General features: G+C 37.8%; 2 protein-coding genes and 1 long non-coding RNA gene across 5 annotated transcripts in view; 2 read left to right on the plus strand and 1 right to left on the minus strand.

Annotated features, from left to right (window-relative positions):
• The window catches only part of LOC138320674 (ATP-binding cassette sub-family F member 1-like), a 35,042-nt gene extending 33,592 nt beyond the window's left edge, over positions 1-1,450 (minus strand). Inside the window, exon 1 of the mRNA XM_069263822.1 lies at positions 1,158-1,450. Coding sequence (XP_069119923.1) covers positions 1,158-1,313 — 156 coding nt within the window. The 5' untranslated portion in view covers positions 1,314-1,450. The remainder of the gene's footprint in view (positions 1-1,157) is intronic.
• A 69-nt stretch (positions 1,451-1,519) lies between these two features.
• LOC138320677 (phospholipase A and acyltransferase 2-like) lies at positions 1,520-10,815 on the plus strand. 3 transcript variants are annotated; one of them, XM_069263827.1, is made up of 6 exons: positions 1,520-1,699; positions 2,138-2,266; positions 3,182-3,368; positions 4,515-4,644; positions 5,603-7,676; positions 10,138-10,815. In XM_069263827.1, exons 2-5 carry the CDS (start codon positions 2,149-2,151, stop codon positions 5,711-5,713), a joined length of 546 nt encoding a protein of 181 aa, XP_069119928.1. In that variant the 5' UTR covers positions 1,520-1,699; positions 2,138-2,148; the 3' UTR covers positions 5,714-7,676; positions 10,138-10,815. The 3 variants fall into 3 exon arrangements, with proteins under 3 accessions (XP_069119928.1, XP_069119930.1, XP_069119931.1); XM_069263829.1 differs by lacking the exon at positions 1,520-1,699 and adding an exon at positions 1,735-1,870; XM_069263830.1 differs by lacking the exon at positions 1,520-1,699 and adding an exon at positions 1,742-1,793.
• A 128-nt stretch (positions 10,816-10,943) lies between these two features.
• On the plus strand, positions 10,944-14,485 carry LOC138320678 (uncharacterized). Its single transcript, XR_011208232.1, has 2 exons — positions 10,944-11,295; positions 13,805-14,485. It is a non-coding gene; the product is annotated as an uncharacterized lncRNA (long non-coding RNA).
• Positions 14,486-15,140: the final 655 nt, after the last annotated feature.

The following is a 15,140-nucleotide window of genomic DNA, read 5'->3' on the forward strand; positions in this document are numbered from 1 at the left end:
GCCAGGGCAGCCCTGAATGAGTCCAGGAGGACAGGCTCCTATGCTAACCAGGGATGCTTGTAAAGAATTCCACTTGATGATGGTTTGAGTATCTGTATAGGTTTTTATTGAATGATACAAGTATTTGGTTTAGTCTGTGTATGCCTATTGTTATCCTGTCATCTGATGTTACAGTGTATATGTGTTGTGATAACATTATGATTCTGGCTTTAGCTCTTCTAGTAACCAATGGTTCAAAGTTAAGGAATGTTATATATGTTATGTTGGTGAATGGTTCCTGGTACTCTATTTCTGTACTGATTACAGACACACCTTGCAGCTCTTCTCTGAATGTTTTTGAGTGTCAGGATTTATTAAGGTTGTATGGATCCCAGCAGGATGCTGAATACTCAAGAAATGCCATGGTCTTACAAGTGTGGTGTATGATTCTACTTTCCGACTTGCATGATGACATATTGCGTTTAATTGATGACATATTGAATTGCGTTTAATTATATAAGGGATCCTTAATTTCTGTTGGCCTTCTCTGTTACAGAATGAATGTGTGTGTTCTAATTTAGATCATATTTGACAGTGACCCCTAGATATTTCCCAGATTCTATATGTATATTTAAAATGTCTTAAAGTGTAATGTGTAATTAAATTTCAGAATAGTTTTCTTCCTATAGAGTTTTATTTACTAACAAAACACTTCTTAGCATTAAATTGCATTTGCCATCTAACCTCCCCCTCGTCCAAATAATCATCAACATGATGGCATGGTACAATCGTGGGACACAAGTATTCGTCACTGTTGTTTTGTTGCTATATATTCTATGTATTTTTACTTTTTTCTTAGAATTTTCCTGGTTTCATTTATTGATAGATTTTCACCAAATTTTCCGATGCTAGATTTTCAAAATATCATTATTTTGGTGCACCATTTAATTTTTATGATATCAATAGTGAAAAAACTACAGTGATGAGTACTTATGTCCCATGACAGTAGTTAAAATGTACACGAACTGTAATGTGACGAAGAAAAATGACGGGGAGGGGGGGGGTCCATGTTTGTGATCAGTTTAATTTACATTTTATCTATGCAAGTCTATTCACTTTTAAGATTTAAATATTACCAGGGTCATTACATAAGCACATTTATCGACTGAAGGCCTCACTTTTTCTTTGTTTTTCTTCTTTTTGCTTTTATCTGGCACTTCAGCGCCATTCTCTCCAGTTCCCAAAGCCGCCATTCTCTCTTCCAATGTCTTATCATCGTCTTCGTCATTCCACTCTTCCTGTTGTTTCGACTTAGCTTTATTCTTCTTAGGCATTGTGTCACCTTGGTCGTGTAGAGTTCGCTAGATCGTTTACTATAATCTCCGTCTATGTCAGTATGTTCCTGTTCTGATCTTTCACAATAATTGACGTGAAACCGGAAGCATGTGGGTACCTTCTCGAAAGAACTTACGCAACATCCGGTCCATGGTTAGTCGATCAGACGCTTGATCAAGCTGACGGTGACGCTTGATACCAAATGCGTCATCGATAAAAATATTTATTTATGAAAACTTAATTGAGTTTTTAGCATGATTTACGTGTCATCTGAGCAGTAGATTCGTACTTGTTATCAAAGATAATCATTGACTACAATTATCAATATGCCTTTGTAATTTGTTATGTATTCATAGGACGTAAGCGGCGAGACCAACACTGCAAGGTAATTATAATGTAAAGTGAAAGTAAAGTGGATATTGAACGATTTTTCTTCTCTTCCTGTTTAACGCAATTCCATCGATGATGATTCTATTGATGTGATAAAAAGAATTTGTATTTAGGGAGTGGGATTGAGATTTTCAAAGTCCTTCACATTTTGGACTTGTGACTACATGTATATACAGCTGTATAAGCTGGCTCTACTCTAACATTGTTATCTCGACGTGACACTTTTGAGATATTACGTGTCGTCGTTTCTAACAGCAAAAGAATGTCCGATAAAAATAAGTTAAAAAATAGACTCTATACTGATCAAAACTGATGAGCACCTGTCTATGTACAATGTGCGTAAAATTTAATATACATGCATCTATTTACAGATGTGTATACGCAATCAATTATTATAGGTACATGTATTTACATTTCAGTTTTTTCTTTTCAGAAATTGATAAAATGTCTTCTGGTTCTGGATCACTGAACACCCACAATGCTACTCTCCTGAATGAACTTGAGATTGGGGATATGGTAGAGTTTCCAAGAGGGTGGTATTCACATTGGGGTGTTTATATAGGTAAATTGAACTGAGATAATACACATTCATATTGAGTATCCCCCTAGGATCTAGGACTCTAACTAGAGTTTCTTGTGTGATAATTCAGAGCTCTGCCAACTGAGCAATGAAGCATGCTCCGTCAGCTGAGTATACTCACACGCTAAAATTCTACTGTATATGTTACACCATCCTTATAGGCATTCAGCTCCGAAACACCAAGTCATTTAGACAAAAGGTGTGAATAAATATGCCAAGGTGATACCATTTGTCCCTGGCAATGTACTTACATCTATAATATTACCATCAATATTAAGGATATGTATGTTTCTGCTAAGTGGTTTATATTGAAAATTAACCTGTAAGCTCCCTCTTTAAATGACCATTACACAAATTGATGTTTGGCATATATTTTATTAATGTAAGACAGCTGATATGAAAAATCAAATAAGACAGACAAAATACAGTTCATCATTGTATATACGTATATGTATTTGACCCAGTATTTAGCACCCAAGATGCTTAAAAAATTTAACGAAATAAGTGGGCACTTCATAGAAACAAATTTGGACTAGCCTTTAATAAAAGTATTCTAGAAAGTAAGCCATTAATCAATTTGCAAAAGATATCAATATTACAGGGAAACCAACACAGTTTCAATATTTTCAGTCTGCATGTAATTGGAAGTAAGTTAAATTGAAGCCTAAAAATGCTTGAGGGGCACCTTGAATACGGTATATATACATGTATAAGGCCAAGATAAATTCAAAGTAAAATCAAAATAATTTCTATGGAATATATATTCAGCCACTTTAGGGCCTTCTTCAGTCCAAAATAACAATAACACGTGTTCGTCTACATGTACAATAGAGTTATTGATGAATGGACTGCATTATTATTTTGATGAAGTTTCAGCCATTATTTTCTCTGTATCAGGTGATGGGAAGATTGTGCACCTTTCAGGAGGGGATAATGATGGTATCAATGGTGCATTCAACTCCGGCAGTGTTTTCACAATCTGCGGGAAGCGATTCAACAAGGCTTTTGTCAAAATTGATGATTTTTGGGAAGTTGTCCTGGGATGTAATGCCAAGAAGAACAATGGAAAGGACAGGAAATGCAGGTCAATGAGTATATGAATTATCTTCAAATTTTTGTTACAGCTGTATACAATGAATCATATATATGTACAACAGCTGGACTTGCAATAATCCAGACACCAATTAATAGTCCGGAAAAATCACAATCCAAATGGAAATGTCAGGATGATTTGGATTGGAAACATTAAATTTGTGTCTGAATCCAGTGCTCCATATAGAGGGAGTCAAGGAGTAAAATACTCCCAAAACATAGCTAAATACTCCTAATAGCTAAATACTCCCAAAACATAGCTACATACTCCCAAAACATAGCTAAATACTCCCAAAACATAGCTACATACTCCCTGGTTTCTGAAATTGTGGGACAAAAGTCATTCCAACCGTGGGGACAAAAAATTGTCAAATTTTTGAGGCGATCTGCCCCTTTATCAAGACACACAAAACGAACACAATTACATAATATGAGGCAAACAGTAATACAGGAAATTGTTTCTGAAACTGCCTAATACTCCCTTGATATTATGAATACAATTGTGTTTCCATCATTGACAGTAAGGATTTTCCTTGAAATTAATGGATCATCTCTGAAATCTATCTGATTTATTGAAAGATGATGTTTACAATAACATCAACATTAAACATAGTTATTTGTAGAAATAGTGTAAAAGTCTTTATCATATCATGTACTGGTACATTTGTACAATTTCAAAGTTTTTATACTGCTATAATACGACTACAAACATTTTCACTGTAAGCCCTTATTTGAGGGTCTTTGAAATTGAATTTGTTCATTCGCATTTATCTCCTATTTACTTCTTATGGGAAAAAAACCCCAGAAATATGGTACTCCCTTCAAACAAAAATTATCTGGAGCACTGAGCTTATTAAGGTCTTTATGTTCTTGGTATTTGCTTTTAAGTACCTTTTTTTGGTAGAAAAGGTTACTTGCCTCCGCATTTGAATATTTCTTCCGGGACTTTGTTCATACTTAATGTAATAAACGTTTTTTTTTGTTTTGTTTTTTTGGATAAATACCATTTCTAATACATGTATAACAAATTGTGGTACTTGTCACTGAAATAAGCACATGTCTAGATGCAAATTGTTGATCTGACAGTATAAAGGATGAATATTCTTAACAATATAATGTATGCTTGGTGTATTTTCAGACCACGTCAAGCACATGAAATAGTTCAAAATGCAATGGAGATGGTTGGAGAGATAGGCTATAATGTCCTTTGGAACAACTGTGAACATTTTGCAGCTTTCATTAGATATGGGAAAAAGTGGTCTGAGCAGGTAAGTTATTAGGTCACCTGGGACGAAGTCTCAAGTGATCTATATATGTATTCAAGTCACTTTTTGTCCACGTTGTCCGTCGTAGGTCTGTAAACAATTTACATTTTCGATTTCTTCTCCAAAACTGCTGAAGCAATTTCAATGAAATTTTGCAGAAACCTTCTAAGGCATAAGGCCAATCGAAATTGTGAACTGTATGGTCCCCACCCCCCAGGGGGCTGTGGGAGGGGCCAAAAGGGGTAAAATTGACTAAAATTTCAAAAATCTTTTTCTCCACTCACAGATGTGGTGGAATCAAATACTTTTCATAGATTGAAAGGTCTTAAGGTTCTTTATAAAATTTGTGAATTATATGACCCTGGAGTCTCACGTTTTCCCTTGGGGAGGGGGTCAAGTTTACTATAGTTGATATAGGGAAAACACACATTTATGATCATTTTTCGCTCAATTTTCACAGGAAATGAGTCAAACTTTATTAGACTTATAAGCCTGAGATATAGTATTCTAACATCAATATCAGTTGCTGACCCCCTGGGGGACCAGAGGGACGAGGCTAAACAGGGTCAAAATGACTTACAAATTTCAAAAAATCTTCTTCTGAGTTCACAGGTTTGATGAAAGCAAATACTCTTCATAGATTAAAACCGACTTCAAGGGCCAGTATATTAGTGTTTATATGTCTTTGTTTCATTCTAAACAAACTCAGGTGAACCTTAAGGCCCATGGGCCTCTTATTGAAGAAGAACAAGTTGGGAAATATATCATAGACACATCATCAACCATTCCATCACATAAAATATATAGGAACCCGTAGAAAAGGACATCACATTCCCATTTAATTATTGGATTTGTACAAAATTGAATGACATAAAAGTACTCAATATACATGTAATTTACCTCTGTTTCTCTTTAGATTAATGTGTTTACATTATGTGTACTGTAAATGTACCCATTGCAGGCTGATACCGCCCTGGTAACTGTCGTGGTGACTGGTGCTGTAGCTGCCGTTGGACTCTTGTTGAGTAGCCTTTTTGGTGGCACAGAGAAAAATAAGGAGGAAAGAAAATAGTTTTGGATACAGTGGATTTTTTAATTATTTTCAAGTATTTTGAGATGAATATATAAATGTGACTAAGAAATGAAATCAAGCTTGTTTTTTGAAGACCAATCATAGTTTTGATGGATTGTTACCATATATATATTGATGTTGTTGGCATTTTGATTTGTGCAGTTAACACTTTACTTTGTGATATCAGATAAACAATATCAGTGTCCAATTGTTCATCCTCATTTTTGTCTCTGGCTTTAAATCATTGCACGCTTTTAACAGAATTATATGAAACCTGGTTTAGCTTTAAATCCTCAGAACGGAAATTATTATAGCTCTGTTTGATCTATCATACAGGAGATCGTGAATAATTCATTGAATATTACATACACTGAAATACACTATATTACTTTGCAAATTAAATTAATATTGTATCCTAATTTATTTACTTATATTACTATACTTATGCTATAAGAAAATGTCTGCGTTGAATTACCACAATCTTGATGTAGGTTTAACAGAGTTATTTCCCCTGAAACTAAATCATTGTGTTTAGTAGTAATACTTTACAAAGAAATTGTGGTTCAATGAAATTTAACAAAGGTTGATAAATTACTGAAATTATTTAGACTTGCATTGATGATATATTTATTGTTGCGTGATACCATGTGTACATGTATTATAGAATTATGGAAATAATCTTAAGATCAGAAACCTATTTTTAAGGTTATGAAATGTTTGTGAAGCTAGGCTCTAGTTGATTAGATACTGTAGTGCAAGATGCAAATAAACATGCAATAAGGGACTTCTCTCAACATGTCATTATCAGACACACTAGAGATTGAGTTTGTTTTTAGGTCATCTGACCCAAAGGGTCAGGATGATCTATTGTCATCATGCACCGATCGTCATCGTGCACAGTCCGCCGTGCGCTGTGCTTAAACTTTTCATTTAAACAACTTCTTCTCAATAACCTAAAGGCCCAGGGTACTGATATTTGGTCTGTAGCATGCTGGGACAAAGGACTACCAAGTTTGTTCAAATGAATGACCTTGACCTTCATTCAATGTCACAGGGGTCAAAAAGGCTAAAATCTTTAAACGACTTCTTCTCAAGACCCAGAAGGCCCAGGGTACTGATATTTGGCTTGTAGCATGCTGGGATGAAGGGCTACCAAGTTTGTTCAAATAAATGACCTTGACCTTCATTCAATGTCACAGGGGTCAAATAGGCTTAAAATCCTTTAAACAACTTCTTGTGAATAACTAAGAGGCCTAGAGACCTGATATTGGGCCTGTAACATACCTGGATGAAGGGCTATCTAGTTTGGTCAAATGAATGACCTTGATCTACATTCAAGGTCACAGGGGTCAAAAAGGCTAAAATCTTAAACAACTTCTTATCAATAACCAGTAGTCCCAGGGTACTGATATTTGGCATGTAGTATGCTGGAATGAACGGCTACCAAGTTTGTTCAAATGAATGACCTTGATCTTCATTCAAGGTCACAGGGGTCATATAGGTTAAAAATTTTAAACGACTTCTTCTCAAGAACAGAAAGGCCCAGGATATTCATATTGGGCCTGCAGCATGCTGGGATGAAGTGCTACCAAGTTTGTTAAAATAAACGACCTTGACCTTCATTCAAGGTCAATGGGTCAAATAGGCTAAAATTCCTTTAAACAACTTCTTTTGAATAACTAAGAGGCCTAGAGACCTGATATTGGGCCTGTGACATGCTAGGATGAAGGCTATAAAGTTTGTTCAAATGAATGACATTGATCTTCATTCAAGGTCACAGGGGTCAAAAAGGCTGAAATCTTTAAACGAATTCTTCTCAAGAACCAAAATGCCCAGGATACTCATATTGGGAGTGGAGCATGCTTGGATGAAGGGCTACCAAGTTTGTTCAAATGGATGACCTTGACCTTCATTCAAGGTCACAGGGGTCAAATTGGCTAAAATATTTTAAACGACTTTTTAGGTCATCTGACCCAAAGGGTCAGGATGAGCTATTGTCATCATGCACCGTCCATCGTCGTGCGCCGTCCCGTCCGCCGCCGTCCGCCGTCAGTCAGTCGTCCGCCGTCCGCCGTCCGTAAATTTTTCATTCAAACGACTTCTTCTCAATAACCGGAAGGCCCAGGGTACTCATATTTGGCCTGTAGGTTGCTGGGATGAAGAGCTACCAAGTTTGTTCAAATAAATGACCTTGACCTTCATTCAAGGTCACAGGGGTCAAATAGGCTAAAATCCTTTAAAAAAACTTCTTGTGAATAACTAAGAGGCCTAGAGACCTGATATTAGGCCTGTGGCATGCTGGGATGAAGGGCTACCAAGTTTGTTCAAATGAATAACCTTGACCTTCATTCAAGGTCACAGGGGTCAAATAGGCTAAAATCTTTAAACGACTTCTTCTCAAGAACCAGAAGGCCCAGGGTACTGATATTGGGCCTGTGACATGCTGGGATGAAGGGCTACCAAGTTTGTTCAAATAAATGACCTTGACCTTCATTCAAGGTCACAGGGGTCAAATAGGCTAAAATCCTTTAAAAAAACTTCTTGTGAATAACTAAGAGGCCTAGAGACCTGATATTAGGCCTGTGGCATGCTGGGATGAAGGGCTACCAAGTTTGTTCAAATAGATGACCTTGACCTTCATTCAAGGTCACGGGGGTCAAATAGGCTTAAATCTTTAAACGACTTCTTCTCAAGAACCAGAAGGCCCAGGGTACTGATATTAGGCCTGTGACATGCTGGGATGAAGGGCTACCAAGTTTGTTCAAATAAATGACCTTGACCTTCATTCAAGGTCACAGGGGTCAAATAGGCTAAAATCCTTTAAAAAACTTCTTGTGAATAACTAAAAGGCCTGGAGACCTGATATTAGGCCTGTGGCATGCTGGGATAAAGAGCTACCAAGTTTGTTCAAATAGATGACCTTGACCTTCATTCAAGGTCACGAAGGTCAAATAGGCTAAAATCTTTAAACGACTTCTTCTCAAGAACCAGAAGGCCCAGGGTACTGATATTGGGCCTATGACATGCTGGGATGAAGGGCTACCAAGTTTGTTCAAATAAATGACCTTGACCTTCATTCAAGGTCACAGGGGTCAAATAGGCTAAAATTCTTTAAAAAAAATTCTTGTGAATAACTAAGAGGCCTAGAGACCTGATATTAGGCCTGTTGCATGCTAGGATGAAGGGCTGCCAAGTTTGTTCAAATGAATGACCTTGACCTTCATTCAAGGTCACGGGGGTCAAATAGGCTTAAATCTTTTAAACAACTTCTTCTCAAGAACCAGAAGGCCCAGGGTACTGATATTAGGCCTGTGACATGCTGGGATGAAGGGCTACCAAGTTTGTTCAAATAAATGACCTTGACCTTCATTCAAGGTCACAGGGGTCAAATAGGCTAAAATCCTTAAAAAAACTTCTTGTGAATAACTAAGAGGCCTAGAGACCTGATATTGGGCCTGTTGCATGCTGGGAATGGGCTGCCAAGTTTGTTCAAATGAATGACCTTGACCTTCACTTCATTCAAGGTCACAGGGGTCATATAGATTAAAAATTTTAAACGACTTCTTCTCAAGAACAGAAAGGCCCAGGATATTCATATTGGCCTGCAGCATGCTGGGATGAAGTGCTACCAAGTTTGTTAAAATAAACGACCTTGACCTTCATTCTTCAATGGGTCAAAGCTAAAATCCTTTAAACAACTTCTTGTGAATAACTAAGAGCCCACCTGATATTGGCCTGTAACATCCTGGATATTAGGCCAAATGAATGACTTGCTGGATTCAAGGTCAAGGGGGGCTAAACTTAAACAAATTCTTTTTGTTCCAGGGTAAATAGTATGCTGGAAAAACGGCTACCAAGTTTCTTCAAATTGACCCTTCATTCAAGGTCACGAGGGTCAAATAGGCTAAAATCTTTCAACCACTTCTTCTCAAGAACCAGAAGGCCCAGGGTACTGATATTGGGCCTGTGACATGCTGGGATGAAGGGCTACCAAGTTTGTTCAAATAAATGACCTTGACCTTCATTCAAGGTCACAGGGGTCAAATAGGCTAAAATCATTTAAAAACTTGTGAATAACTAAGAGGCCTGGAGACCTGATATTAGGCCTGTGGTATGCTGGGATGAAGGGCTACCAAGTTTGTTCAAATAGATGACCTTGACCTTCATTCAAGGTCCTGAGGGTCAAATAGGCTAAAATCTTTAAACGACTTCTTCTCAAGAACCAGAAGGCCCAGGGTACTGATATTGGGCATGTAGTATGCTGGGATGAAGGGCTACCAAGTTTGTTCAAATGAATTACCTTGACCTTCAATCAAGGTCACGGGTCAAATAGGCTAAAATCTTTAAATGACTATGTTGTATTGTACTAATAGTCAGATGACCGTTAAGGCCCATGGGCTAAAATATTTTAAACGACTTTTTAGAATAAATAGGAGGTCTAGAGACCTGATATTGGGCCTTTGACATGCTGGGATAAAGGGCTATCAAGTTTGTTCAAATGAATGACCTTGATCTTCATTGAAGGTCACAGGGGTCAAAAGGCTTAAATCTTTAAACAACTTCTGCTCAAGAACCAAAGGGCCCAGGATACTCATATTGGGCCTGCAGCATGCTAGGATGAAGGGCTACCAAGTTTGTTCAAATGAATGACCTTGACCTTCATTCAAGGTCACAGGGGTCAAATATGCTAAAATATTTAAACGACTACATTGTGTTGTGCTAATAGTCAGATGACTGTTAAGGCCCAGGGGCCTCTTGTGATATTTAAACCATGTACATTTGGCGTGCTTTGTTTTTCTTTGTGTTTTCGTAACAGAATTTCAGGGTTTAGCTGACTGTTTGATCGCGATCAATGTACCTCATATATTTGTTAACACTTTTCATATACAAGCATTTGAATATTGACAGGTATAGTTTACTTAAGGTTTTACAATATTTGTTTTGTTTCTATTCGGTGCTTTAATACACTTCATACATGTATAGCGTCTGTGATAATTTGTCATTCGTAATTATTTACTAAATTAAAGAAATTATTGCATTGTATATATTATAAACTACTATCCATGAAACAAGCATATGTGATTAAATGTATATGTATCTTAGTTTGTTAGAATTATGATTTATTTGATCAAGTTTGATGTTGCATAATTTATACAGAATTCATTATATATTCATATATATACACTTATATTTTCATATATATACACTTAAGTTTGTTCAAATGAATGACCTTGACCTTCATTCAAGGTCAATGGGTCAAATAGGCTAAAATTCCTTTAAACAACTTCTTGTGAATAACTAAGAGGCCTAGAGACCTGATATTGGGCCTGTGACATGCTAGGATGAAGGCTATAAAGTTTGTTCAAATGAATGACATTGATCTTCATTCAAGGTCACAGGGGTCAAAAAGGCTGAAATCTTTAAACGAATTCTTCTCAAGAACCAAAATGCCCAGGATACTCATATTGGGAGTGGAGCATGCTTGGATGAAGGGCTACCAAGTTTGTTCAAATGAATGACCTTGACCTTCATTCAAGGTCACAGGGGTCAAATTGGCTAAAATATTTTAAACGACTTTTTAGGTCATCTGACCCAAAGGGTCAGGATGAGCTATTGTCATCATGCACCGTCCATCGTCGTGCGCCGTCCGCCGTCCGCCGTCCGCCGTCAGTCGTCCGCCGTCCGCCGTCCGTAAACTTTTCATTCAAACGACTTCTTCTCAATAACCGGAAGGCCCAGGGTACTCATATTTGGCCTGTAGGTTGCTGGGATGAAGAGCTACCAAGTTTGTTCAAATAAATGACCTTGACCTTCATTCAAGGTCACAGGGGTCAAAAAGGCTAAAATCTTTAAACGACTTCTTCTCAAGAACCAGAAGGCCCAGGGTACTGATATTGGGCCTGAAGTATGCTGGGATGAAGGGCTACCAAGTTTGTTCAAATAAATGACCTTGACCTTCATTCAAGGTCACAGGGGTCAAATAGGCTAAAATCCTTTAAAAAAACTTCTTGTGAATAACTAAGAGGCCTAGAGACCTGATATTAGGCCTGTGGCATGCTGGGATGAAGGGCTACCAAGTTTGTTCAAATGAATGACCTTGACCTTCATTCAAGGTCACAGGGGTCAAATAGGCTAAAATCTTTAAACGACTTCTTCTCAAGAACCAGAAGGCCCAGGGTACTGATATTGGGCCTGTAGCATGCTGGGATGAAGGGCTACCAAGTTTGTTCAAATAAATGACCTTGACCTTCATTCAAGGTCACAGGGGTCAAATAGGCTAAAATCTTTAAACGACTTCTTGGAAATAACTAGGAGGCCTGGAGACCTGATATTGGGTCTGTGACATGCTGGGATGAAGGGCTACCCAGTTTGTTCAAATGAATGACCTTGACCTTCATTCAAGGTCACAGGGGTCAAATAGGCTAAAATCTTTAAACGACTTCTTCTCAAGAACCAGAAGGCCCAGGGTACTGATATTGGGCCTGTGACATGCTGGGATGAAGGGCTACCAAGTTTGTTCAAATAAATGACCTTGACCTTCATTCAAGGTCACAGGGGTCAAATAGGCTAAAATCCTTTAAAAAACTTCTTGTGAATAACTAAGAGGCCTAGAGACCTGATATTAGGCCTGTGGCATGCTGGGATGAAGGGCTACCAAGTTTGTTCAAATAAATGACCTTGACCTTCATTCAAGGTCACGAAGGTCAAATAGGCTAAAATCTTTAAACGACTTCTTCTCAAGAACCAGAAGGCCCAGGGTACTGATATTGGGCCTATGACATGCTGGGATGAAGGGCTACCAAGTTTGTTCAAATAAATGACCTTGACCTTCATTCAAGGTCACAGGGGTCAAATAGGCTAAAATTCTTTAAAAAAATTCTTGTGAATAACTAAGAGGCCTAGAGACCTGATATTAGGCCTGTTGCATGCTAGGATGAAGGGCTGCCAAGTTTGTTCAAATGAATGACCTTGACCTTCATTCAAGGTCACGGGGGTCAAATAGGCTTAAATCTTTAAACAACTTCTTCTCAAGAACCAGAAGGCCCAGGGTACTGATATTAGGCCTGTGACATGCTGGGATGAAGGGCTACCAAGTTTGTTCAAATAGATGACCTTGACCTTCATTCTAGGTCACGAGGGTCAAATAGGCTAAAATCTTTAAACGACTTCTTCTCAAGAACCAGAAGGCCCAGGGTACTGATATTGGGCCTATGACATGCTGGGATGAAGGGCTACCAAGTTTGTTCAAATAAATGACCTTGACCTTCATTCAAGGTTACAGGGGTCAAATAGGCTAAAATCCTTAAAAAAACTTCTTGTGAATAACTAAGAGGCCTAGAGACCTGATATTAGGCCTGTTGCATGCTGGGATGAAGGGCTGCCAAGTTTGTTCAAATGAATGACCTTGACCTTCATTCAAGGTCACGGGGGTCAAATAGGCTTAAATCTTTAAACGACTTCTTCTCAAGAACCAGAAGGCCCAGGGTACTGATATTAGGCCTGTGACATGCTGGGATGAAGGGCTACCAATTTTGTTCAAATAGATGACCTTGACCTTCATTCAAGGTCACGAGGGTCAAATAGGCTAAAATCTTTCAACCACTTCTTCTCAAGAACCAGAAGGCCCAGGGTACTGATATTGGGCCTGTGACATGCTGGGATGAAGGGCTACCAAGTTTGTTCAAATAAATGACCTTGACCTTCATTCAAGGTCACAGGGGTCAAATAGGCTAAAATCATTTAAAAACTTGTGAATAACTAAGAGGCCTGGAGACCTGATATTAGGCCTGTGGTATGCTGGGATGAAGGGCTACCAAGTTTGTTCAAATAGATGACCTTGACCTTCATTCAAGGTCCTGAGGGTCAAATAGGCTAAAATCTTTAAACGACTTCTTCTCAAGAACCAGAAGGCCCAGGGTACTGATATTGGGCATGTAGTATGCTGGGATGAAGGGCTACCAAGTTTGTTCAAATGAATTACCTTGACCTTCAATCAAGGTCACGGGTCAAATAGGCTAAAATCTTTAAATGACTATGTTGTATTGTACTAATAGTCAGATGACCGTTAAGGCCCATGGGCCTCTTGTTTAGAATAAATAGGAGGTCTAGAGACCTGATATTGGGCCTTTGACATGCTGGGATAAAGGGCTATCAAGTTTGTTCAAATGAATGACCTTGATCTTCATTGAAGGTCACAGGGGTCAAAAGGCTTAAATCTTTAAACAACTTCTGCTCAAGAACCAAAGGGCCCAGGATACTCATATTGGGCCTGCAGCACGCTAGGATGAAGGGCTACCAAGTTTGTTCAAATGAATGACCTTGACCTTCATTCAAGGTCACAGGAGTCAAATATGCTAAAATATTTAAACGACTACATTGTGTTGTGCTAATAGTCAGATGACTGTTAAGGCCCAGGGGCCTCATGTTGTGATATTTATACCATGTACATTTGGCGTGCTTTGTTATTCTTTGTGTTTTCGTAACAGAATTTCAGGGTTTAGCTGACTGTTTGATCGCGATCAATGTACCTCATATATTTGTTAACACTTTTCATATACAAGCATTTGAATATTGACAGGTATAGTTTACTTAAGGTTTTACAATATTTGTTTTGTTTCTATTCGGTGCTTTAATACACTTCATACATGTATAGCGTCTGTGATAATTTGTCATTCGTAATTATTTACTAAATTAAAGAAATTATTGCATTGTATATATTATAAACTACTATCCATGAAACAAGCATATGTGATTAAATGTATATGTATCTTAGTTTGTTAGAATTGTGATTTATTTGATCAAGTTTGATGTTGCATAATTTATACAGAATTCATTATATATTCATATATATACACTTATATTTTCATATATATACACTTAAGTTTGTTCAAATGAATGACCTTGACCTTCATTTAAGGTCACAGGGGTCAAAAAGGCTTAAATCTTTCAACAACTTCTTGTGAATAACTAAGAGGCATAGAGACCTGATATTGGGCCTGTAACATGCACGGATAAAAGGGCTATCAAGTTTGTTTAAATGAATGACCTTGATCTTCATTCAAGGTCACAGGGGTCAAAAAGGCTAAAATCTTTAAACGACTTCTCAAGAATAACTAGGAGGCCTAAAGACCTGATATTGGGCCTGTGACATACTGGGATGAAGGGCTACCAAGTTTGTTCAAATGAATGACCTTGATATTCATTCAAGGTCACAGAGGTCAAATAGGCTGAAATCTTTAAATGAATTCTTTTCAAGAACCGAAAGGCCAAGGATATTCATATTGAGCCTGCAGCATGCTGGGATGAAGGGCTATCAAGTTTGTTCAAATAAATGACCTTGACCTTCATTCAAGGTCACAGGGGTCAAATAGGCTATTTTTTAAAACAACTTCTTGTGAATAACTAAGAGGCCTAGAGACCTGATATT

This window comes from Argopecten irradians, chromosome 4 (assembly GCF_041381155.1).
Source record: "Argopecten irradians isolate NY chromosome 4, Ai_NY, whole genome shotgun sequence".
Classification (NCBI taxonomy): Eukaryota; Metazoa; Mollusca; class Bivalvia; order Pectinida; family Pectinidae; genus Argopecten; species Argopecten irradians.

What these genes read in the sequence shown, in the direction of transcription:
- LOC138320677 (XM_069263827.1), top strand. Translation starts at nt 2,149, where the DNA reads ATGTCTTCTGGTTCTGGATCACTGAACACCCACAATGCTACTCTCCTG. An exon ending in ACATTGGGGTGTTTATATAG is followed by an intron (nt 2,267 to 3,181) that starts GTAAATTGAACT and finishes TCTCTGTATCAG; the next exon opens with GTGATGGGAAGATTGTGCAC. An exon ending in GGAAAGGACAGGAAATGCAG is followed by an intron (nt 3,369 to 4,514) that starts GTCAATGAGTAT and finishes GTGTATTTTCAG; the next exon opens with ACCACGTCAAGCACATGAAA.